General features: G+C 44.1%; 1 protein-coding gene across 2 annotated transcripts; it reads left to right on the top strand.

Annotated features, from left to right (window-relative positions):
• The first annotated feature begins 9,263 nt into the window (after positions 1-9,263).
• Positions 9,264-22,970, top strand: SIRPB2 (signal regulatory protein beta 2). Of its 2 annotated transcripts, XM_045529552.1 has the most exons (6): positions 9,264-9,523; positions 16,330-16,695; positions 17,781-18,122; positions 18,712-18,777; positions 19,809-19,947; positions 22,742-22,970. In XM_045529552.1, exons 1-6 carry the CDS (start codon positions 9,448-9,450, stop codon positions 22,827-22,829), a joined length of 1,077 nt encoding a protein of 358 aa, XP_045385508.1. In that variant the 5' UTR covers positions 9,264-9,447; the 3' UTR covers positions 22,830-22,970. The 2 variants fall into 2 exon arrangements, with proteins under 2 accessions (XP_045385508.1, XP_045385509.1); XM_045529553.1 differs by lacking the exon at positions 22,742-22,970 and having other exon boundaries at positions 9,267-9,523; positions 19,809-21,879.
• Positions 22,971-23,004: the final 34 nt, after the last annotated feature.

Here is a 23,004-nt window from a genome sequence, read left to right as displayed (position 1 = left end):
TGGGACCTCTCTGTACTATTTTTGCAGCTTCCTGTGTATCTGTAAGTATTTCAAAATGAAAAGAAAATGTTTTTTTTTTTTAAAAAAAAAAAAGACCTATAGGCAGGGCACGGTGGCTCATGCCTGTAATCCTAGCACTCTGGGAGACCGAGGCGGGTGGATCACTCGAGGTCAGGAGTTCCAGGCCAGCCTGATCAAGAGCGAGACCCCATTTCTACTAAAAATAGAAAGAAATTATTTGGACAGCTAAAAATATGTATAGAAAAAATTAGCCAGGCATGGTGGCACATGCCTGTAGTCCCAGCCACTTGGGAGGCTGAGACAGAAGGATCGCTTGAGCCCAGGAGTTTAGCCAGGGCAACAGAGCGAGACTCTGTCTCAAAAAAAAAGAAAAACCTATAAAAAATACAACAATGAAGGAAAAGGCATGATAATCCAATAGAAAAATTAGCAAAAATTTGAACGTGCAGTTTCCAGAAAAGGAAACAGTTCTAGCCAGGAAACAATGCTCAACTTCACTAACACTTATGGAAAGACAAATAAAGACCACAATGATGTGACAATTTTTTAACAACATAATGAACTAAATATGACACTCAACAACAAAGATGAATGTCAAAAACTTTCTGATGAGAAGGAGTGATGCTAGCAAATGGTGGCATAGGAAACCCCAGACCCTCCTTTCCCCAAGGAGACACAGATTTAGCAACAATGTATGGACCAATTGCCTGAAAGCAGTTAAGAGGTTTCTGCACCTGGGGTGAGTTCAAAGCCAGCCAAATATAAGCTCTGAAGGAAAATTCCTGGCATGCACCAGAGCCCCTCCGCCCAGCACAGAGCAGAATGATTGGGCGGAAGCCCTCAACTCTGGACTTCTCCCTGGGAAGGGAAAGAACTGGAACATCCGTCCAGTGTTCTGACTTTCTGGGGTGCTGGTTTCTGTCTTGCCAGAAGCTGAATGCTGACAGGAACGAGGGCCAGATTTGGGGCTATTGAAAACAAAAATGATCAGCGTAGCTTGGTCTAGCACCGGAGCCTGCAGTACCACAGACAGACACTAGGTGGCAGTACCATGGCATACTACGGTACCAGGGAGCCCACGGCATCACAAACGGACACTAGGGGGAGCTCCTGAGTAGAAAACAGCCACCACCTCGCTTAGGTTACACACACAAGCCTGAAGAGAAAGCATCTCGGGAAAGGGCTTGAGAGATCTTCGGACTCCCTAGCCAGGCGGACTGGAGAACGTCCTCCCTGTACAAACAATACCACAAAGACTGAGAGAGGTAGCTGAGTTTTCAAATGCCAAAGCCCTAACAGAAGATAACAAGACATATAAAGAAACAGGAAAACATGACCTATTCAAAGGAGCAAATTACATCTGCAGAAACCAACCCTAAATAAATATAAATATATGAATTACCAAAGAATTCAAAATAACAGTCATAGGATATTCAATGAATTAAAAGAACACAGACAACTAAATGAAATCAGAGAAATGATGCATGAACAAAATGAGAATATCAAAAAAGAGATAGAGCTATGAAAAAGAACTAAACAGAAATTCTGGAACTGAAGAATATAATAACTGAATTGAAAAATTCACTAGAGGGACTCAACAGCAGATGTGAACAGAGAGAGAAAGAATCAGCAAATTCATAGACAGGAGTTTTGAAATTACTGAGGCAGAAAAGAAAAAGAAAAAAGAATTAAGAAAAGTGAAAAGCAGAAAGAACTTATGGAACACCATTAAGTGGAACAGCATATGCATTACAGGAATCTGAGAAGGAGATGGAAAAGAAATAGGGTTAGAGAACCTATTTTTACAATAATGGCTGAAAACTTCCCAAATCTGAGGAGAGAAATAAACATACAAATTCAAGAAGCTCAAAGAATTCAACTAGGATAAATGTGAAAACGTCTACACCAAGACACATCACAATTAAACTGTCAAAAGTGACAGAGGATCTTGAAAACAGCAAGAGAAAATCAACTTGTCACATATGCAGAAGCTTCTGTTAGCTCATCAGCTGTTTTCTCAGCAGAAACCTTGTAACCTAGAAAAGAGTGGGATGTGATGAAAGAAAAAAACTTCCAAAAAAGAATACTACATAGGACCAAACTGTCCTTCAAAAATGAAGGAGAAATTAATTAGACTTACCAAGATAAACAAAGCTGAGGGAAATCATCACCAATAGACCTTCCCTACAAGAAATACTGAAGCGAGTCCTTCAAGTTGAAGTGAAAAGATGATGAACAGCAACACAAAACCATATAAAAATATAAAACTCACAGATAAAGGTAAATATAGAGACAAAATTCTGTAGTATTGTAGATGTGTAAATCACTTTTGAATTTTGTATAGAATTTTTTAAAAACATAAGTAATGAAAACTGTTAATGTATATACAATATAAAAAGAGGCAATTTGTGTCATCAATAACATAAAGAGGGGGGTCAGAGTTTTTATAAGCAATTGAAGTTATCAGTTTAAAGTAGACTATTATAACCTTAATATTCTTTGTATAGTTGCAATGGCAACCACAAATAAAATATTTATAGAATACAAATGCTCCTCATTTTACAATGGGGTTACATCCCAATAAACCCATTGAAAGTAAAAAATGCACTAATGCTAGCAACACAGCAGATGGTCCCTGATTTATAATGGTTCAACTTATGATTTTTCAAATTTACAATAATGCACAAGTGATACATATTAAATAGAAACCATAATCCCATTGTAAGTCCTAAAGAGGTTTTTGACTTATGATGAGGTTATGTTCATATAAACTCATTATAAAGTCTAAAAATCATAAGTTGAACCATTGTAGGTCAGGTACCATTTGTATACACAAATGGAAATGAAAAGGGAATCAAAACATGTCACCACAAAAAAAAATCAATGAAACACAAAAGGAAGAAAATGATAAAAAAAACTACAAGATGTAAAAAAATTAAGAGGATGACAATAGTAAGTCCTTCAACACAGTGATTACTTTGAAGATAAATAAACACCTCATTTAAAAGAAATACATTAACCAAATGGATAAACAAACAAGATCCAACTATATACTGTCTACAAGATACTCACTTTAAATCTAAGGACATACATAGGCTAAAAATGAAAGGATGGAAAAAGGTATTCCATACAAACAGGAATCTAAAGAGAGCAGGGATGGCCATACTTATATCAGACAAAATAGACTTTAAGACAAAAGGCTGTCACAAGAGACAAAGAAGGGCATTATATAGTGATAAAAGGGTCAGTTCACCAAGAAGACACAGCAATTATATATGCATTAACATTAGAATTTTCAAATATATGAGGCAAACATTGACAAAACTGATGGGAGAAAGTAGACAGGAACATGATAACCGTAGGAGCCATCAATACCCCACTTTCTGTTACAAATAGAACAAGTAGATATAATAGAAGATCAACAAAGAAACAGAGGACTTGAATAACACTATACACCAATTGGACCTAACAAACATACAGAGAGCTTCACCTAACGACAGTAGAACACATATTCTTCTCAAGTATACATGGTCATTCTTCAAGTTAGACTACATGTTAGTCCACAGAACAAATCTTAATAAATTTAAGAAGACTGAAATCATACCAATTATCTTCACCTATGACAATGGAATAAAATTAGAAATTAATAGCAGGAGGAAAACAGGAAAATTCACAAATATGTGGAAATCAAACAATTCACTCTTAAAAACAACCAATGGTTCAAAGAAGAAATCAGAAGGGAAATGGGAAAACATCTTGAGACAAATAAAAATGAAAACACACATACCAAAACTTATGGGATACATCAAAAGCAATACTAAGAGGTAAGTTTCCAGTGGTAAATGCTTGTATTAAAGAAGAATATCTCGACTCAACAAACTAATTAACCTAATTTAACCTCAAGGAACTAAAAAAGAATAACCTAATAAACCCAAAACTAGCAGAAGGAAGAAAATAATAAAGATTATAGCAGAGGTAAATGAAATAGAGAATAGAAAAAATAGCAGAAAAAAAATCAATGAAACCAAAACTGTCTGTTCAAAAACATCAACAAAATCAACAAACCTTTTGCTAGACTAAGAAAAAGGAGAATAGACTAAAATTATTAAAATTAGAAATAAAAGAGAGCACATTACACAGTGAATGTCACAGAAATAAAGACAATTATATGAGACTACTTAAATGATTATACACCAACAAATTGGATAGCCTATAAGAAATGGATGAATTTCTTAAAATGTACAACATATCAAGACTGAATTGTGAAGAAATAAAAATCTGAATAGACCTATAACAAGTAAGGAGTAAAAGACATTTCCTTCTTGTGGATTAGAAAACTTAATATTGTTAAGATGTCAATATTACACAAAGCAATCCACAGTTTCAACGCAATCCCTATCAAAATCTTAATGGCGTTTTTTCAGAAATAGAAAAAAATTCTAAGATTCATATGAAATCTCAAGGGACCCAAAATAATGAAGTCTTGAAAAAGAAGAGCAAAGTTGGAGGCCTCACATTTTGTCATATGATTTCAAAACATACAACAAAGCAACAGTACGGTGTGTCACTGGCATAAAGGTAGATATATAAGCCAATGGAATATGACAGAAAGCCCAGAAATAAATCCTTCCATATACAGTCAAATGATTTTTGACAAGGACAACAAGGGCTACACAGTGGGCAAAGGACAGTCACTTCAACAATTGGTGTCGGGAAAACTAGATATGGCAATTCTTCAAAGACAACATACAGATGGACAAAATGATCAATATCACTAATTATAAGAGAAATGCAAATCAAAATGGCAATGAGATATTACCTCATATCCATCAGATTGGCCACTATCAAAAGAACAGAAAGTACCAAGTGCTGAGAAGGATGCAGAGAAACTGGAACCCTCATGCACTGTGGGTGGGAATGTAAAATGGTGTAGCTGCTGTGGAAAACAGTATGGCTGTCCCTCAAAAAATTAAAAATAGGATGACCATATGGTCCAGCAATCTTGCCCTTAGGTGTATAACCAAACATATGCAAAGCACGAACTCTAAAATATATCTGCACACCCATGTTTATGGAACCATTATTTGCAATAGCCAAAAGGTGGAAGCAATACAGAAGTCCATCAACAGATGAATGGATAAAGAAAATGTGGTATACAGACACATTGGAACATTATTCAGCCTTTAAAAAGAAGGAAATTCTGTCACATACCACAATGTGACAGAACCTCAAGGACATTTACGCTAAGTGAAATAAGCTAGCCACAAAAAGACAAATACAGTACAATTCCATTTATATAAAGTATCTAAAGTAGTCAAAATCATAGAAACAGAAAGAAGAAAGATGGTTGCCAAAGTAAGGATAAGGACAGGGGTTAATTAGTGTTTAGTGAGTATAGAGTTTCAGTATTGCAAGATGAAAAAGTTCTAGAGCTCTGTTGTACAAGCATGTAAATATACTTCACATTACTATACACTTCAAATTTGTTAAGATGGTAAATTTGTTATGTGTTTTTACCACAATAAAGAAAGGAATTCATATCCAAAAAACAACTTAATGATGAATGAAAGAAGCCAGACATAAGTCACTGTATGACTCTATTTATATGACTCTATTTATATGAAATTCAAAAACAAGCAAAGCCAATCAATAGTAATAGAAACAAGAGTGGTGGTTGCCTCTGGGGCCAGAGATTGAATGGGAAGGAGAAGAAAGCAACTTTCTTTATCTTGGAGTGGTGACTAAACAGGTGTATACAGACATAACAAGTCTAAATATTCCCTGAGCCACACATTTAATATCTGTGCACTTTTGTATATATAAGTCATACCTCAATAAAAATATTAAATAACACCAAAAAGCACATAATGGGATTTGACATAAAATAGGAAAAGGGAGCAAGAAAGGTAAACGAAGCCATAAGGCAGGACAAGTTGCCAATAGCAGAAAGTCAAGTTCAAGGGCTTTGAAGGCTTCAATATTAATGAGACACCAAATGCATCCACCTAAATAAAAAGCATGGCAGAAATGAGACTAGGTGACTTCCAAGGATAAGTCATAAAAAGCTATGCACTTCTACTTTGTTCTCATGGGATTGCAGACCTCACTACTTTATCTCCCAAATTCCTCACTAGCTCTTGGATAATCAGAAATCTGAGAGACCCTCAGAAAACACGACCAGTGATCACAGCTGCCTGTGATTTAGAGGTGATTTATGGAACGGGGGTAAAATCTCACACGTGCCTAACTTAAATCTGCTGATGCTCACGTATCGGCCCCTCTCCATTGCTAGAGAAGCAAGTATGCCTCTCCTTCTCTTTCACCTTCCAAATCTAATGCAAGCACCTCTCATCGATAGGACCTATCCAGAATCGCGCTGGCAAGGAGTTCTGTAAAATGTAGTTCCCAGGCTTCTAGCCCCTCTGATAAAAAGGGGAGCAGAGAAAGAAGTGGAGAGAAATGCTGTGACTGCAAAGGTACCAGCGTTGTTCCTTTTTTAATTAGTATTCACTTGATTGCTGATGAGGTTGAATGCTTCCCCTATACTTATTGTGTTTTCCATTTTAGGATAAACAATGAAAAAGGTGCTGTTTTAACAAAATTCCATTTTTGTAGTGGAAGAAAGAAAGCCAATTGATGTGTAGACTTGTGTTCTATATATACCTCGGGTGCACCTTTTGAAGACAACCTAACTCAAGCTAGTAACAGAAGTACCACAGTTCACGTGACATCCAAGCACACAGACCAGGAGGAATATCATTGTTCCTAGTGACTGAGCAATTACTGTGAGCCAGTGCCTCGCGCATTACCGCCTGTCATGCATTTTACAGATGACATTGACAGATAGAACATTTTTAAGGACTTCCTTGCGCACTTTTCCTCCTGCAGCAGTCCAATTCCTTCCCTGGCAGCTCTTTCCTATGTTAAAGGTGGAATGTGAGACTCGTTGCTTTGAAGAGGAAGCAGGAGAGATTCTAGCTAGAACCAAGAAGGCCATCTGTTAGGAAGAAGGCTAAGGTTAGGAAAGTCCCTACCAGATGGAAAGAAGGGGAAGTCCTCACCTTTCGACTTGGTGGAGGTAGCAAGAAAAAGAAGGGGAGAAAGACAGGAATTGAGATGCTGAAGCCCTGGCACCCCCACAGTCCTGGGGTCAAAATGCTGGGGTAGGGTGGAATGGAGTATAGAAACCCCAGGTGTGTTTAGAGATTCCTAGAGCATAAGGGACCAGGGCTGGCTTCCCAGGGTGTTGCCAGGCCATGCCATCACAAAGGGCCGTGCAACCTGGCTTCTGAGCACTGGATCAGAAATAGAGCAGGAATTGACTGTCTTCAGAAACTCGTGACTGTGGTTAACCCTAAGGAAGGTAATGTCTGGGAGCCCTATGAAGGTGACATTAAGTGCTGTATATTTTGCACTCTGTAGATGCCCATGGTGGATAAATTACAAAAATGTCCCCAGTTCTGTACACCCTCTTTGTGTCCTCACCTTTTGCAATATGGCTTTACAGTTCCTCCTGACAAGAGGCAAAATCTATTTTCCATCCTTGACTTTGGTCTTGTCTTGTGACTTGTTCTGACCAAAAATATAGCAGAAGTGACCTCGTGCCTCGAAACTTTTGCTCTCTCTCAAAACTGCCGCTTTCATGTAAGCAAGTCTAGGCTAGCTTCTTGGAGGATAAGAGACCACATGGAGGAGAGTTGAGGTGTCCCAGTCAATAATCAGCCAATCCCAGTAACGAAGCCACCTAGCCAGCCTGCAGCTGACCTTAACTCATGAGCCATCCCAGCCAAGATCAGCACAGATGAAAGAACCACCAAGATGAGCCCAGACTAAATGCTCAGCCCACAGAGTCATGAATTAAATAAATGGTTATTGTTTTAAGCCTCTAAATTTGAGGGTGGTTTGTTACACAGCAATAGCTGATCGATACAATGCCTTGCCTATTAAAATAAGTAAAATTATTTTTATGTAAAACTTAAGCATATACATAGCTGAGAAAGGAATCTGCATATGTGAGCAGGTAATTCAGAAGTTCCTGTGTGAGAAAGACATGGAGATGCTGAGGGGTCTCTTAGAATTGTCTAGGCCTGTGGCCAGTTCAAAGAGGCTCCAATATGTGGGTCTTCTCGACAGGAGAACAAGTAGAGGGAGCAATGGGCTTTAGCAGTGGTACGCAAAGTTCCCAAAGCTCCAGACAGGACAAGCCACCCCTCAGCAGACCTATTGCAAAGTCCTCAGGGACCAGGCCAGACCAACCTCCCCATGGTAGACACAAGACCTCAGGGACCCAAGGGATACGCTTAGACCCAAGTCCCACTACCCTGCCCCAGCAAGAAACTTCAGCCTCCTCTGTCCCCAGGACCATCTGGAGTGGGAGGGAGGAAGTGAAACACTGAACGACTGAGCTGTTGTTTTTTTTCCTGGAAAACACTGAGTTAACCTACAGGAGAATGGTGACAGCCGATACCATGCTAACTCCATCCTGTACACACAACCATATTTTCACTCCTGCTTTACCGATCAGGGAACTGAGGCACAAAGTGCTCAAATGATTGTCATAACGTCACACAGCCAGATCTGGGTAGAGCCATGATTTGAACCCAGGCAGTGCAGCCAATGAGGCTTTCAGAAGCTGGAAGAGCCTGGGATTGCTTCAACTGCCAAGTTTAAGCCTGACAGCCGGCACAACGGGGCTCCAGAGGGAGTCTAGATCAGTCACAAGAAATGAAGATGCCACAACCTGAGTATTGCATTTGGACCCCAGGAAATCGAGCCTGAGAGAGTTGCCCGTGATTATACATTTAGGGATTAGGTCCACGCTGTCCCCTCAGTGCCAGAAGGAGGCCCCCCGGGGGCCTTGCTTTATAATAAATCCTTCTTCTTAAGCAATGTCGCCTCCTCTATTTCCTGCATCCCATGAATAATGATGGCTAATATGTTCAGCATTTACATCGTTCTGTGCCTACACGCACATTATCTCCTATAATCTTCGCAACACCTTTCGGAAGAGGAGATTGCCGCTGCTGCCATTTTGCAAATAAGGAAACAGAAGCTCCGAGATGGCAATGACTTTGAAATCTCACATAGCCAGGGAGAGGAAGACACAATGCTTGACCCAAAGCCCAGCTGGCCCCAGGGGGCGCCCGGGGTGCCCAGGTCAGGGCCTGTGGCCAGGGGTCAGTAAGGTTTTGACACAGTGACTACAGGAACCCCAGCCCAGGCACGAAAGCCGGAAACCCTTTGACCGGGCTCCTCCCTCTTGCACCAGCAGGCTTGTGTGGCTGTGAAGACAACACTTCCTCAAGTAGCCGTGGCGAAGGGAAGCAAAGACAGTCCTGGGCACGAGCCCCACCTCAGACTCCAACAGCCACCAGAGAGCAGAACGGTGGCCCGTCTTGGGGACCGCAGGAGGCGCCGTGTGCCCCGATGATGCCCACCCCTACCCGCCTGGCCCACTCGCCTCCCTGCTCCCTGCTGCTGGCGCTGTTCCTTGTCCTCTCAGGTGAGTGGATCTGAGAATGGGGGCCACCCCTGGTCCCCAAGAGAGGCACCAAGACCCTGGCATGCCTGGAGAAGCTTGACCCCATCACAGTGGAGTTCGGAGGGGGACACCGAGAACTTTCCCAACTCCAGGAGAGAGCAGACAGCAGACCCAGTGTCCTGAGACGCAGCGTAGTGAAGTGACTAAGTGTCAGGCTCCAGGCCCACACCCCCAGGATTCCAGGTGGGTGCTGGAGTACCCATGTCAGACACCGTGGCTCTGTTAGCCCCAGTGTCCTCTTCTACAGAACAGGGGCACTCATGGGACCTTTCTCTAGGGGTGCTGTGAGTATTAAACAGGAAAGTGGTGAGGCTCAGCCCTGGACCAGCCACATAATTTGTGAGGCCCAGGGCAAAGTGAAAATGCAAGTACCCTTGTTCAAAAAGTATTAAGCAACACAGCAGAGCATTACCCCAAGCATGGGGCCCTGTGCGACTATACAGATCGCACACCCAGGAGGCAGCCCTGGCCCAGCTTGGGACACAGCTTGGCTCAAACCTCTGACTGATTTAAGTTACTTCTCTCTGAGCCTCAGTTTTTCCCATCTGTAAAATGGGGCTAATCATAGGATCTACCTCTTGACTTTGTTAGGAGGATGCAGTAAGATACATACAAGTACCTGGCATAACGTAAAGATTTGACAACTGTTGGCTATTATTATCATATCTATGTTTACCCTAACTCCAGGTCAAGCCAGTTTAGCTCCTGAGTCCTGAGGCTCCTGAGGAGCTCAGCCTCTGAGTCTAGAACCCTCCAACCCACCAGGTGGGATTCTTGGCTCTCAGTGGGCTCGTCCCTTCTGGGCCCCTGCCCCAGGCCCTGCTGAGACCTGGATTCTGTTCATACCCACCGTGGATCCTCCAGCAAGGTCAACCCCAGGAGAGGCGCTGGTGGGACCCAGGTGTATGGTCAGACCTGGGTGCTCAGTGAGTGAGGGCTCACTGGCTACGTGACTTGAGACGTCACTTTTCCAAGCTGGTTTCCTCAATTGTGAAATGTGAATCGTAATTCCTAGTCACTCATTCCACAAATATTTTGAGTGCCACTATGTTTTAGGCACTAGGCTAGGAAATCAGAAATCTAAACTACCCAGAATTAAAAACATTTCAAATATTTTTTGGTTCCAAAGGGAACCCCTCAACAGGGACAATAAAAGGCAGAGGATGCAGGTGGGAAATTGATGAGAAGGAATCCCAGGGCTGTGGGGAAGGGGCTGGTCCAGCTCCCAGGACACCTCCTGAAGCCCGTGTCACAATGTAGGGGACTGGGGAAGGGAGAGGGGGCGTAGGGCTGTGGGGTTCCTGGCCTGATTCCCGGCTCTAGCTTCTTCCCTGGTGTTTCCCTGCCCCAGCCCCAGCTGGGATAAGACTTTCCGAGTCCTCCCTCTTCCCACTGCCTGGTCTGCATGAAGTGCTCCCCTGTCCCCACACACATAGGCTTCATCACTGCAAACTTTTTATCATTTTTAAACAGCTTCACGGAGGTACAACTGACATACAATAAATTGTACCTATATAAAGTACACAGTTTGGTAAGTTTTGTGGGTGTTGGATATGTTTCACATTTGTGAAATCGTCACCAAAATCAGGATAACGAACATATATCTAACACCCACAAAAAGTGCCTTGTGATTCATCCTTTCCACTTCTTGTCTCCAGGAAACCCTGGATCTGTTTTCTGTCACTATGGATTAGTTTGCATTTTCTAGAATTTTATATAACAAGGATCATACAGTTGTACTCCTTTTGGTCTGGCTTCTTTTACTCAGCATAACTATTTTGAGATTCATTTGTGTTCTTGCACATACCAATAGTTCATTTCTTTTGTGTCTATCCATTGCATGGATACACTTTTCCATTCACCTGGTGACAGATACTTGGGTTGTTTGCAGTTTGGAGCTATTATAAATAAAGTGTCTATGATCATTTGTGGACAAGTCCCCATGTGGACATACACTTTCATTTCTCTTGGGGAGAATACCTAAGAATAAACTGACTGGATCACATGGTAGTTGTATATTTAACATTTTAAGACACTGCCAAACTGTTTTCCAAAGCAGTTGTACCATTTTACATTTTCCTCAGCAATGTATGAGGATGACAGTTCCTCCACATCCTCACCAACATGTGCTATGATCAACCTTTTTAATTTTCATCATTCTAATAGGTGTGTAGTAACATGTCTTTGAGGTTTTAACTTGGATTTCCCTGGTGTGTAATGATGCTGAATATCTTTCATGTCGTGCATCCTTTTTGGTGAAGTGTCTATTCAATTCCCATTTTTTAATTCTGTTTCTTATTATTGAGTTTTGAGAGTTCTCCCCCCAACAGACATTCAAAAAGGTCTCCTCCATGGTGCATTATAGTCAAACTGTTTAAAGACAAAGAGAGAATTCTAAAGACAGCAAGAAAAAACTGTCTAATCACCTATAAAGGAACTCCCATCAAACTAACAGCAAATTTTCCAGCGGAAACCTTATAGGCCAGGAGAGAATGTGATGATATAGTCAAAGAACTAGGGGAAAAATTTGCCCATAAAAGATACTATACCCAGCAAAATTATTCTTCATAAATGAAGGAAAAATAAAACTCTTTACCAGACAAGCAAAAGCTGAGAAAATTCATCATCACTAGACCAGCCCTACAAGAAATGCTCAAGGAAGTCCTAAACCTGGAAGCAAAAGGACAACATTTGCCATCACAAAATGCATGAAAGTATACAATTCATTTGTAAAGGAAACATGAAAATGAGGAAGAGAAAGGACTTACATGGTACCATTACAGAACGTCACCAAACCACAATGACAAAGAGAGGAAGAGAGAAAGGAGCAAAGAATATACACAACAACCAGGAAACAATACCAATTTGTTTCAAAATTGCTATTGCTATTTCAAAATTGCTACAAAACCTCACATATCAATAACAACCTTGAATGCAAATGGATTAAATTCTCCACTTGATACAGTTTGGCTGAATGGATTAAAAAAGACATGATCCAACTACAAGAAATGTACTAAATCTGTAAAGGCACATAGCCTGAAAGTAAAGGGATGGAAAAAGATATTCCATGTAAGCAGAAACCAAAAGCAAGCAGGAGTAGCTATACTTATACAGATAAAACAGACTTTAAGTCAAAAACAGTACAAAAAAAGGCAAATAAAGTCATTATATAATAATACAGGGATCAATCCAGCAATAGGATCTAATAATTCTAATTCAATAAATGGTGCTGGAAAAACTGGATACCATATGCAGAAGAATTAAACTAGACCCCTATTTCTCACCATATACAAAAATCATCTCAAGATGGATTAAAGACTTAAATGTAAGACCTGAATCTATAAAACTACTAGAAGAAAACACAGGGACCTCTTCAGGACGTTGGTCTAGGCAAAGATTTTATGGCTAAGACCACAAAAGCGCAGACGACAAAATAAAAAATAGACAAATGGGACCATATTAAACTAAAAAGGCTTCTGCCCAGCTAAAGAAACAATCAATAGAGTGAAAAGACAACCTGTAAATGGGATAAAATATTCACAAACTATTCATCCAACAATAAACTAACATCCAGAATATAGAAGGAACTCAACAGTAAATAATGAAAATAATAATAATTCCATTTAAAAAGGGGCAAATAACATGAATAGACATTTCTCAAAAGAAAATATACAAATGGCCAACATGTATATGAAAAGATGCCCAACAACACTAATCATCAGGAAAATGCAAATCAAAACCCCACAATGAGCTATCATCTTATCCCAGTTAGAATGGCTATTATCAAAAAGACAAAAAAATAGCAGATGTTGGCAAGGATGTGGTGAAAAGGGAACTCTTATACACTGTTGGTGGGAATGTAAATTAGCACAGCCATTAAGAAAAACAGTGTGGTGATTTCTCCAAAAACTAAAAACAGAACTACCATATGATCCAGCAATCCCACTACAGGGTATTTATCCAAAGGAAAAAAATCAGTATATCAAAGGGATACCCATGCCCTGATGTTTATTACAGCACTATTCATAATAGGAAAGATATGGAATCAACCTAAGTGTCCATCAACAGACAAATAAAGAAAATGTGGTGTATATACACAGTGGAATACTACTTGGCCATAAAGAGAATGCAATCCTGTCATTTGCAGCAACATGGATGAAACTGGAGATCATTGTGTTAAGGGAAATTACCGGGCACAGAAAGGCAAATATTGCATGTTCTCAATTGTATGTGGGAGCTAAAACAGTTGATCGCGTAGAGGTAGAGTAGAATGATAGACACCAGGTACTGGGAAGGGTATATGCGGTAGGGGAGGAAGATAGGTTGGTTAATGAGTGCAAACACACAGTTAGATAGAAGGAATAAGTTCTAATGTTTGACAGCGGAGTAGGGTGACTATAGTTCACAACAAGGTAATATATTTTTTGAAACAGCTAGAAGAGAAGACTTGAAATACAACCAACACCTAGAAATGATAAATACTCAGGTGATGGAAAGAAGGAAAGAAAGAAAAGGAAGAAAGGAAAGGAAAGGAAGGAAGGAACTTACAATTGGTATACTAATATCTCCCCCAGTCTTTATTCTATTTTTGTCATAACTTTTATGTATGTGTGTTATAAGCCTCACAATAAAATGTTACATTTTATCAATGTGGGGCTTTGTTTTTAAGATTTGTTAGGTAGACCACAACCCTCCTTTTTGGATAGTGTACTCTCCCCTGTGTACTCTCCCCAGTGCCCTGACAATGTGAGGTTTAACAGTTTGGCTGGTGGGGACAGGCACTATTCCCAGCCCTGTGCTGAGCAATGGGCACTGTTCAGTGCATGTGTGTGAAAAGATGACACTTTTGGTGGAAAAAACCAACAGAAAGGATTAGTAATAATAGATCTACAACTCAAATGATGTCTAGGGGTAGATGTTGCTGAACTTCTTGGAACGAATGACATCAAGGACAAAAGGAATCGCTAGGATTGAACATGGAGTGTCACTTGGTGACAACTATGGGCAGTTCTCGGTGGTTCATAGCACATGCCCAGCCGAAGACAGGCAGAAAAAGAATTTATAATTCCACAAATCCTGGCTAGATCCTCTTAGAAGGGAAGGTTTGCTTCACCTCCTTACTGTCCCTGCCTTACTCACAACTGAGAAACACCATGATATACTGCAAACTTCTATCTTGGAGTCAGACCGAGCTAGTCACAAGGGCCGATGGGAACACAGACAATAGGGAAACACAAGGCACAAAGCTGATGATCTTCATTTGAGCAGAATCTTTTTTTTTTTTTTTTTTTGAGACAGAGTCTTGCTGTGTTGCCTGGGCTAGAGTGAGTGCCGTGGCGTCAGCCTAGCTCACAGCAACCTCAAACTCCTGGGCTTCAGCGATCCTACTGCCTCAGCCTCCCGAGTAGCTGGGACTACAGGCATGTGCCACCATGCCCGGCTAATTTTTTTCTGTATATATATTTTAATTGGCCAGATAATTTCTTTCTATTTTTTAGTAGAGATGGGGTCTCGCTCTTGCTGAGGCTGGTCTTGAACTCCTGACCTCGAGCGATCCACCTGCCTCGGCCTCCCAGAGTGCTAGGATTACAGGCGTGAGCCACCGCGCCCAGCCCATTTGAGCAGAATCTTAAGTCACCTCACCTGAGTTCAAGTCCTGGCCATGACACCTACTGAATGCGTGGTTCACCCCGTTTCTTTACCTCTCTGAGCATTCGTTTTCTTTCTCATCTCAAAAATGGAGATAGTAATAGCATCTACCTTACGGAGTTCTTGGGAAGAGTAAATGTGGTGATGTTCATCACCCAGGTGTCAAAGAGCTTCCACGGGAGGCCTCTGCCCTTTTTCTCAATGCCCACGTACGTGGAGGCCAAACTCAATAGTCCAGCCTGTCATTGAAATAAGCCCACTTCACGACACAGTAACAACTGTAGTTTGTTAAAGAATTCACAGGAGGCGGGGAGGGTATACACACTGAACACCACAGAACACAAACCTATGTCTCTGAAGGGTGGCATTCGAGGGTAAAAAGCGGGAGTTCCAGAAACAGGCTGCAAGAGTTTGAAACAAGGTTCTGTCGCATTCTTATTGGGTGATAACGTGAGGCTGCTCGGGCCACCACCACAAAGTACCACAGACCGGGTGGCTTAAACAACATAAATGTATTTTCTCAGCATTCTAGAGGCTAGAAATCCTAGATCGAGTTATCAGCAGGGTTGGTTTCTCCTGAGGCCTCTCTCCCTAGCTTGCAGATGGCGCCTTCTCCCTGTGTCTTCACGTGCTCTTCCCCATGTGCACGTCTATGTCCGAATCTCCTATTCTTATAAGGACACAAGTCAGATTGGATCAGGGCCTACACTAACGACTTCATTTTAACTTAATTACTTCTTTAAAGACCCTCTCTCCAAATATAGTCACATTCTGCAGCCCTGGGGGCTAGGGCTTCAACATATGCTTTTGGGGGACACAGTTCAGCCCCTAACAGATGATCCTGGGAAAGTTACCTAACATTTCTGGGCTCCCAGTTTCCTCTGTCATGAAATGGGGATAATTCTGTTTACCTATAGGAGCATTGTGAGGAATAAATGTAATGATGCACGCAGTGCCCGGCACGCGGTGAGCACTTACATGTTATTTATTATTGGTAGGTTTCCCGTTAGATAGCTCCGTTCTCTCTCTGCAGCCAGCCACCTCATCCCCTCTTTCCCTTCCCTCTCCAACAAAACCCTCCTCCTGCCCAGTACAAGGCCTCTCTTCCTCTGTTGTAGGAGCCCCTGAGCAGAGCAATGGGAACGAGTGGCATGTGCTACAGCCTGAGGGCCCCATGCTGGTGGCAGAAGGAGAGACGCTCCTATTGAGGTGTACGGTGGTCGGCTCCTGCATCGATGATATGATTAAATGGGTCAAGGTGAGCTCTCAGGGCCAGCAAGAAATTTATAACTTCGAACGTGGCTTCTTCCCTGGGGTGGTGCCCATGATCCCACGCTCATCAGAGCCACTGAATTGCGATTACTCCGTCTATATCCACAATGTCACCGAGGAGCATGCTGGAACCTACCACTGTGTGAGGTTTGATGGTTTGAGTGAACACTCCGAAACGAAGGCGGATGAGGGCACCTCGGTGCTTGTGAAGCGTGAGTATTAGGCCCTGCAGGGCACATATTCGCTCTGGTATGTCTCCCTGTGGCGGCAGTCACCTTCACCCACAGCCATGCTGTATCACACAAAACCTCAGTGACACACAACAGTATGTATGTACATCTCACATGCACATGTACATGTAGCTGGGGTGGGTCCACTCCTCATGCCTCATGCCAGGGCCCAGGCCCGAGAGGTAGTAGCTACATGGGGCGTGTTTTCTCATGGAGATGGCAGAAGCCCAGAGGGCCAGTCCCAACTCCCCAAGCACATCTCAAGCCTCTGCGCACATGATGTTTGCTAACAGCCCGTTGGCTAAAGCAAATCACATGGCTCAGCTCCACGGCAAGGGACAAGGAAGTTTGCTCTTCTACCATGAGGCCACGGGGAGGGTGTGGATATACCACATCACTGGAGTGGAGTCAAGGCCTGGTGCTGATAGTGTGATCTACCCCGCTCCCCAAGTAATCAGTCGTGGTATCTATAAGTCCACCGTCAGCGACCCAGAGACCCAAATCCTGGGCCTGACATTCAATAGCGGTGTGTTCTTAATCAGTCACTGCGGCTCTATATACAAGTGCTTAACTTATAAAATAGGCAACAAGGTTCATTCAGGTGACTAAATAGGAGAACAGATGCGTATGAACCACCCCAAAACCTGGGGACACAGAGAGTATCTGCTGTGTGGGGGGTTCATTTTAATTTGATGCCGGAATTTTGGGAAGGATTCCTGGTGCCTTCCAAGCTGTGCTGTGCCTCCCCTGGAATCCTACGGTCCTCTGCGTTTCCAGCCTCCGGGCTGTTTTCTTTCCAGCTGCACCAACAGCCTGAGAGCAGTTTCAGGGCAGGGTATTTTCCTGTCTCGCGGGATTCATTTTCCCCAATCCGAGCATCAGTACATAGTAGGTGCTCAGAACTCCTGTACTGCATGAATCAACTAGTGAGTGATGAAAGAAAGCAGGAGGGAGTGGCGAAGTGAAGAAATTGAGAAAGGGGAAAGGGAGGGAAGGTATGAGGGAGGGAACGAGTGGACGATGGAGGAAGAGAAAGAATCCAACAAGGACATTCCCTTTGGCTTCAGGAGCTGGGGACCCCAAGCTGAACCTCTGGATCATCCAGCCCCAGGACTTGGTGTCGGTGGCCACTGGAGACACTGCCTTCCTGAACTGCACAGTGCTTGGAGATGGTCCCCCTGGACCCATCAGGTGGTTCCGGGGGGCTGGTCTGAGCCGGGAGGCCATTTACAACTTTGAAGGCATCTCCCAGCCCAATGTGACAGCAGTGCGGGCCTCCAACAACGACTTCAGCATTCTTCTGGGAGGCATCTCCACTGAGGATGCTGGGACCTATTACTGTGTAAAGTTTCAGAGGAAACCCAATAGGCAATACCTCTCTGGACAGGGGACCACGCTGAGAGTGAAAGGTGAGACAGGTGATCTAGGTGGTGTCAGGGGAGTGGATCAGGTGGGCCCCAAGGAACTTTTTACCATGTTTCAAATAAGCCAGCTCTTGTCACCCTCCGTGTCTTTACATAAGCTGTTCCCTCTACCTGAAATGCATTCTCGTTTTCTCTGAGAACTCCTACTCATCCTTCAAGGCCCAACACAAATGGCCCCTCCTCTTTAAAACTTTCTCCTCCTCCCAGGAAGAGTTAATTTCTTTCCATTTGGGGCTCTACAGAACTTTTAATAGACCATTAATAATTCAACAAACATCTATTGCATGCTTGTTGAGTGTCCTGCACTGTACTAGGTGCTGGAGACACTGCAATGAATCCGACATTATCCCTACCCCAGAGATGCTCCAGCAGGTGTAAGTTCATCCACCATAGACGGAGGGTTTAACTTCTAGTCCCCACCCAGGTAGAAGCTGGCAGACTCATCTCAGTTGTCCCAGCTCCTGGCACAGAAGCTGGCAGACTCATCTCAGTTGTCCCAGCTCCTGGCACAGGGGCTCAGGAAGTGACAGGAGAGAATGATGAAAGGCAGTGTGAGAAAGCCTCTCTCTTGCAGCAAAACCCACCTCTCCCCAAGAGGCAGAATTCTCCAGTGAACATGTAGCCAGGATGTCTCCAACAGGTGAGTGCACCTACCTCAGTGGAGTTAATGAGTCCCCCACGGCCAAGGGGAGGGGGTCATGGATGGCTTGGTCATGAGAAGGAAGCAGTCTCAGACTTCTGGGGCTCACCTGCCACCAAGAAAGTCCCCAGGACCCCATCTCAACTACAGAACCAGGAACAGCTCAATCAAGGAAAGACCTCCTAACAGCTAGCACCGTCCTATTGATCCGTGGGTAGTGTTACTTGAGAGATAGTGAGCTCCCCGTGATTCAGAGTGTAGGGACACACTGAGGCCATACACAACAGTGCCAAAGAACATGGCTCTGTAGCCAGGCCTCCTGGACAGAGCCCCTTTCTAGCCATGTGATCATGGGCAGGACACGTCACTCCTTCAATCTCTGGCTCTATGAACTGGGGTGGGGGTAGGGGTATGAATCAGAGAGACGCCCTCTTGGGGCTGGGTATGGATCCAATGACATCATACATGCCAAGTGTCCAGAACGGTGCCTGGCACATCACCTGGTAACATTTGGGGGCACCCAATAACTGGCGGGAGCTTGTGACCAGGGGGGTCAGATTAGCCTTCCTGAGTCTCAGCCCTGTCCCTGCCATGCGTGGGAATCAGACCACGTGGGGCCCATCACTTCTTTGACATGTGTGGCCCTGGACCAAACCCACTGTGAGTCTGTGTCCTTATCTATAGAAATTGGATCATTATCCTACATTGTAGGAGGAGGCAATGAGGAATAGCTTGGCTCGGGGTCTGAGACAGAGGAGCTGAGTAGTCAACACATGAAAGCAGGTTTCTGTCATTATCAGAGGTTAGGGATGCTGTTGAGATGATCACAGGTACAGAGAGGACGTGGGACAAGGCTTCTTTGGGCCCAGGGCAAAGGGAGAGGTGGTCTTTGATCTCCTCTCCCAAGGTAGAAAGGATATGGCTGCAGAGGTTATACAGCAGCTGGACCCACCCTTGCCCATGGGTACTGAGGTGTGGGCTGTGGGGCACCCACTGGGGGTCGTTCCTGAGTTCTCCCCTGTGCCCCCCAGGCCTCCTGTCTGTGCTCACACCTGTGGTCCTGGGGCTGAAAGCAGTGACCTTGGCTGCACTCCTACTGGCCCTGGCTGCCTGCTGGAGAAGCTCTAAGCAAGAAGACTTCAAGACCCTGGGCCGAGCAGAGTCTCACATGTTAGCATGGGGCAAGGGGCAAGGGTGAGGGTCAGCCCCAGCGTGGATCCTCTGTTCAGAGAGGAGCTAGGGCTCCTCGACCATTTCTCAGCCTCTGGATGCCCCCTAGGCCTCATGACAAACTCCTAGATCCCTACATCTGGTGTCGGTTCACCTAGTGAAATTCCCCTCTTTGCACTGGGCTCCCCTGATATGTCCCCTCTCTGCTCTCAGCCCATTTGAGCCCTCGTTGTCCTTCAGGCCCTGGCTCGGGTCTCTCCGCTACGCCCTTGCCTATGCTGCAGCCCCATCTGGGGCGCCCTCCCCTTTTCTCCACCTCGGCACATCTTTCATGTCCTTCAAATATCCAACTCCAAGTCTTCCTCCCAGAAGGTGTCCCTGAGCATCTCTGAGCTCAACCAGCCAGACCACCTGTGCGCCTTCACTACACCCTTCTCTCCGACCTTCCTGCCTTCTTCCACACCCCATGGCTGGCTGGGTGAGTGTAAGAGTTAGAATACAGGTCTGGCAACTGTAACAAAGCTCTTAAACAACAGTGGCTTAAACCAGAAAAAAGATGCTTTCTCTAGTAATATCCAGCCATAAGCAAGCCAGGCAATACCGGGGCTCCCTGGTTTTGAGACCAGGGATTGGTTGATGTTGTTGTTACCAGGTCCACATCCCAGGCAGCCAGACTGGGGAAGAAGGTGGGGAAGGGAGCATGATTCTCCCCTTTAAGGGCACAGTCAGGAATTGGCCCACCTCACTTACTTTTAATTGGCTGGAATGTGGTCACGTGGTCACGTCTAGCTGCAAAAAAGGCTGGGAAATGTAGTCTTTATTCTGGCAGCAATGTGCCCTGCTGAACTGGAGGGTGGATATCAGGGGATAACCAGTAATCTCTGCCACAGTGGCATAAAGGCAGCCTCCTACTTGCTGTGTAGAACAATGGAGTTTAATTCCCAGCGCCTCTTCCCACCACCACCTCCACCAGGGCAGCATTAACGTGGGGGAGCAGTTCTCAAGAAGAGTCATTTTGCCCCCATGGAACTTTTGGCAATGTTAGAGACATTTTTGGTTGTCACAATTTCGGGGATGCTACCACCATCTAGTGGGTAGAGGCCGGGGGTGCTGCCAAACGTTGTTGTTCCCACAACAAAGAATTATGTGACCCAAAGTGTCAGCAGTGCAGACGTTGAAAAGCTCTGATGTAGGGGAACGTCTGTATGCCCAGGACTTCTAACTCCGAAGCCTCCGCTTCCTTACTGGCTGCCCTTAGTGACTAATCAGTCACTTCACCTCCAAAAACATTGAGGATTTCTCTGCCTTGTATAAGAACCAGTCCAATCCCACATTTCTTGTGGGCCTGCTATGTGCCGTGTGCACTGTGTACACTCCATACATGTGAAGTCCCTTTTCTCTTTCCCTGCAAACATGTATTAGCACCTGCCATGGTGGGAAGTGGATTCGTCTGATGTTTTTCATTACAACAAACAGGAAAACAGCTTGAACTAAGCCAAAGAGTATGTTAATTTAGTCTGAGAATTGAATAAATCACCGAATTACCAGACATTAGAGAAGGTAGGTAAGGTAGGCTGAGAAGTGTTCCCCCCCACCACCAAGATATCCACGTCCTAATCTCTAGGACCTGTGGATGTTACCTTATATGAAAAAAAAAAAAAAAGACTTTGCAGGTGTGATTAAATTAAGAATATTGAGATGGGGAGGTTTTTCTGGATTATCCAGATGGGCCCTAAAAGAGATCACAAGTGTCCCTGTAAGAGAGAGAGGGAGATTTGATATAGAAGAAGAGGAGGAAGCAATGTGACCACAAACGCAGAGACTAGAGTGCTGTGAACACAAGTTAAGGAATGCCGGAAGCTGGAAGAAGCAAGGAATGGATTCTTCCCCCAGAGCCTCCAGAGGGAGTGTGGCCCTGCCAACACCTTGATGTTGGACTTCCGCCCTCCAGAACTATAAGAGAATAAATTTGCGTTGTTTAAACCACTAAGTTTGTGGTTGTTTGTTGGCTCCAGAAACCAGACATAGGAATTGGCCAGCACAGTCCTGCAGGCCCAGGAGAGACAGGGTGGGACAGTGGTTAGGAGTGCAGACTCGGGGGCTGTGCAATGTTTAGGTTCAGACTCATTTAGGAGCCTAGATTTCCCCACTGTAAAATGGAAATGATAATACTTCATAGGGTTTTCATGAGGATGAAAGAGTTAGTGTGTTTCATGCTCTTTTTAGACTGTCTGGGGCATAGTAAGTGCTGCCAGGCAGTGTTATGAGGAAGGATTGCCCCCAAGGCCTCTGGAGGAGGAGCCACAGATCCCTTAGCCTAAGAAAGGGCTTTCCCCAGTGGCACAAAAGTGAAGAGGGGGTGACAATGAGGTTCAAAAATTCCAATATTGGCCAAGGAGATGAATCTTGGTGAGCCAATCACCCCGAGATCTTTAAGCCGGGGTAAATCATTTTCAGTTTCCAGGGTGGAAAGACCTTGCTGGCAACTGTGAGCACAGTCCAGAGTGAGTCTCCAGCTGTCTGAACTTTCTGGAAAGTTGGGGGGCATTTCAGGTTGACACAGCAATGAAAGGGGCAGGGACTGGGAACCAGAGCGGGTGATGGGTGGCCTTCCAATGGAAGGGAGAGTCTCACACCACAAAGAACAGCCTCTCCCTTCACACGACCTGCCAGGGCCTACACCTAGTACAGCTGCCCACTTGCTCCTGATAACCCAAACCTAGACCCTAACCCGTTTGACATATATACTTAAAGTAATTTTTTGCATGGTTTTAATATACACCAAATTTTCCAGGCAAACAACTACTGTGTCAGTTGAGAGAAGGTTGGACTTTGTGTTGTTCGTATCTTTACCAAGAGGGGCCATTGATAGCTCTCAGTAAATGTTTGAACAAGTAAGTGAATGAACGAATGAATAACTTAATGAAATGAGGGGATGAGTCAGTGAATAATTGTGACTCTGGCTCCTTCAGGGATCTTTGATCCCACGTGTAAGACCCGCCCCGCCTCCCACCCTCCGCTCGGCTCCGCTCGGCTTCCGCTCGGCTTCCGCTCGGC

The sequence above is a fragment of the Lemur catta genome, chromosome 17 (assembly GCF_020740605.2).
Source record: "Lemur catta isolate mLemCat1 chromosome 17, mLemCat1.pri, whole genome shotgun sequence".
Classification (NCBI taxonomy): Eukaryota; Metazoa; Chordata; class Mammalia; order Primates; family Lemuridae; genus Lemur; species Lemur catta.
The sequence above is the reverse complement of the archived record's forward strand: the minus strand, read 5'-3'. Positions and strand labels throughout refer to the sequence as shown.

Bases quoted from the DNA above. Each gene is read 5' to 3' on its own strand.
- SIRPB2 (XM_045529552.1), top strand. From the start codon at position 9,448: ATGATGCCCACCCCTACCCGCCTGGCCCACTCGCCTCCCTGCTCCCTG. The intron at 9,524-16,329 runs GTGAGTGGATCT...CCTCTGTTGTAG, and splicing joins GCTGTTCCTTGTCCTCTCAG to GAGCCCCTGAGCAGAGCAAT. The intron at 19,948-22,741 runs GTTAGCATGGGG...CAAATTTTCCAG, and splicing joins GGCCGAGCAGAGTCTCACAT to GCAAACAACTACTGTGTCAG.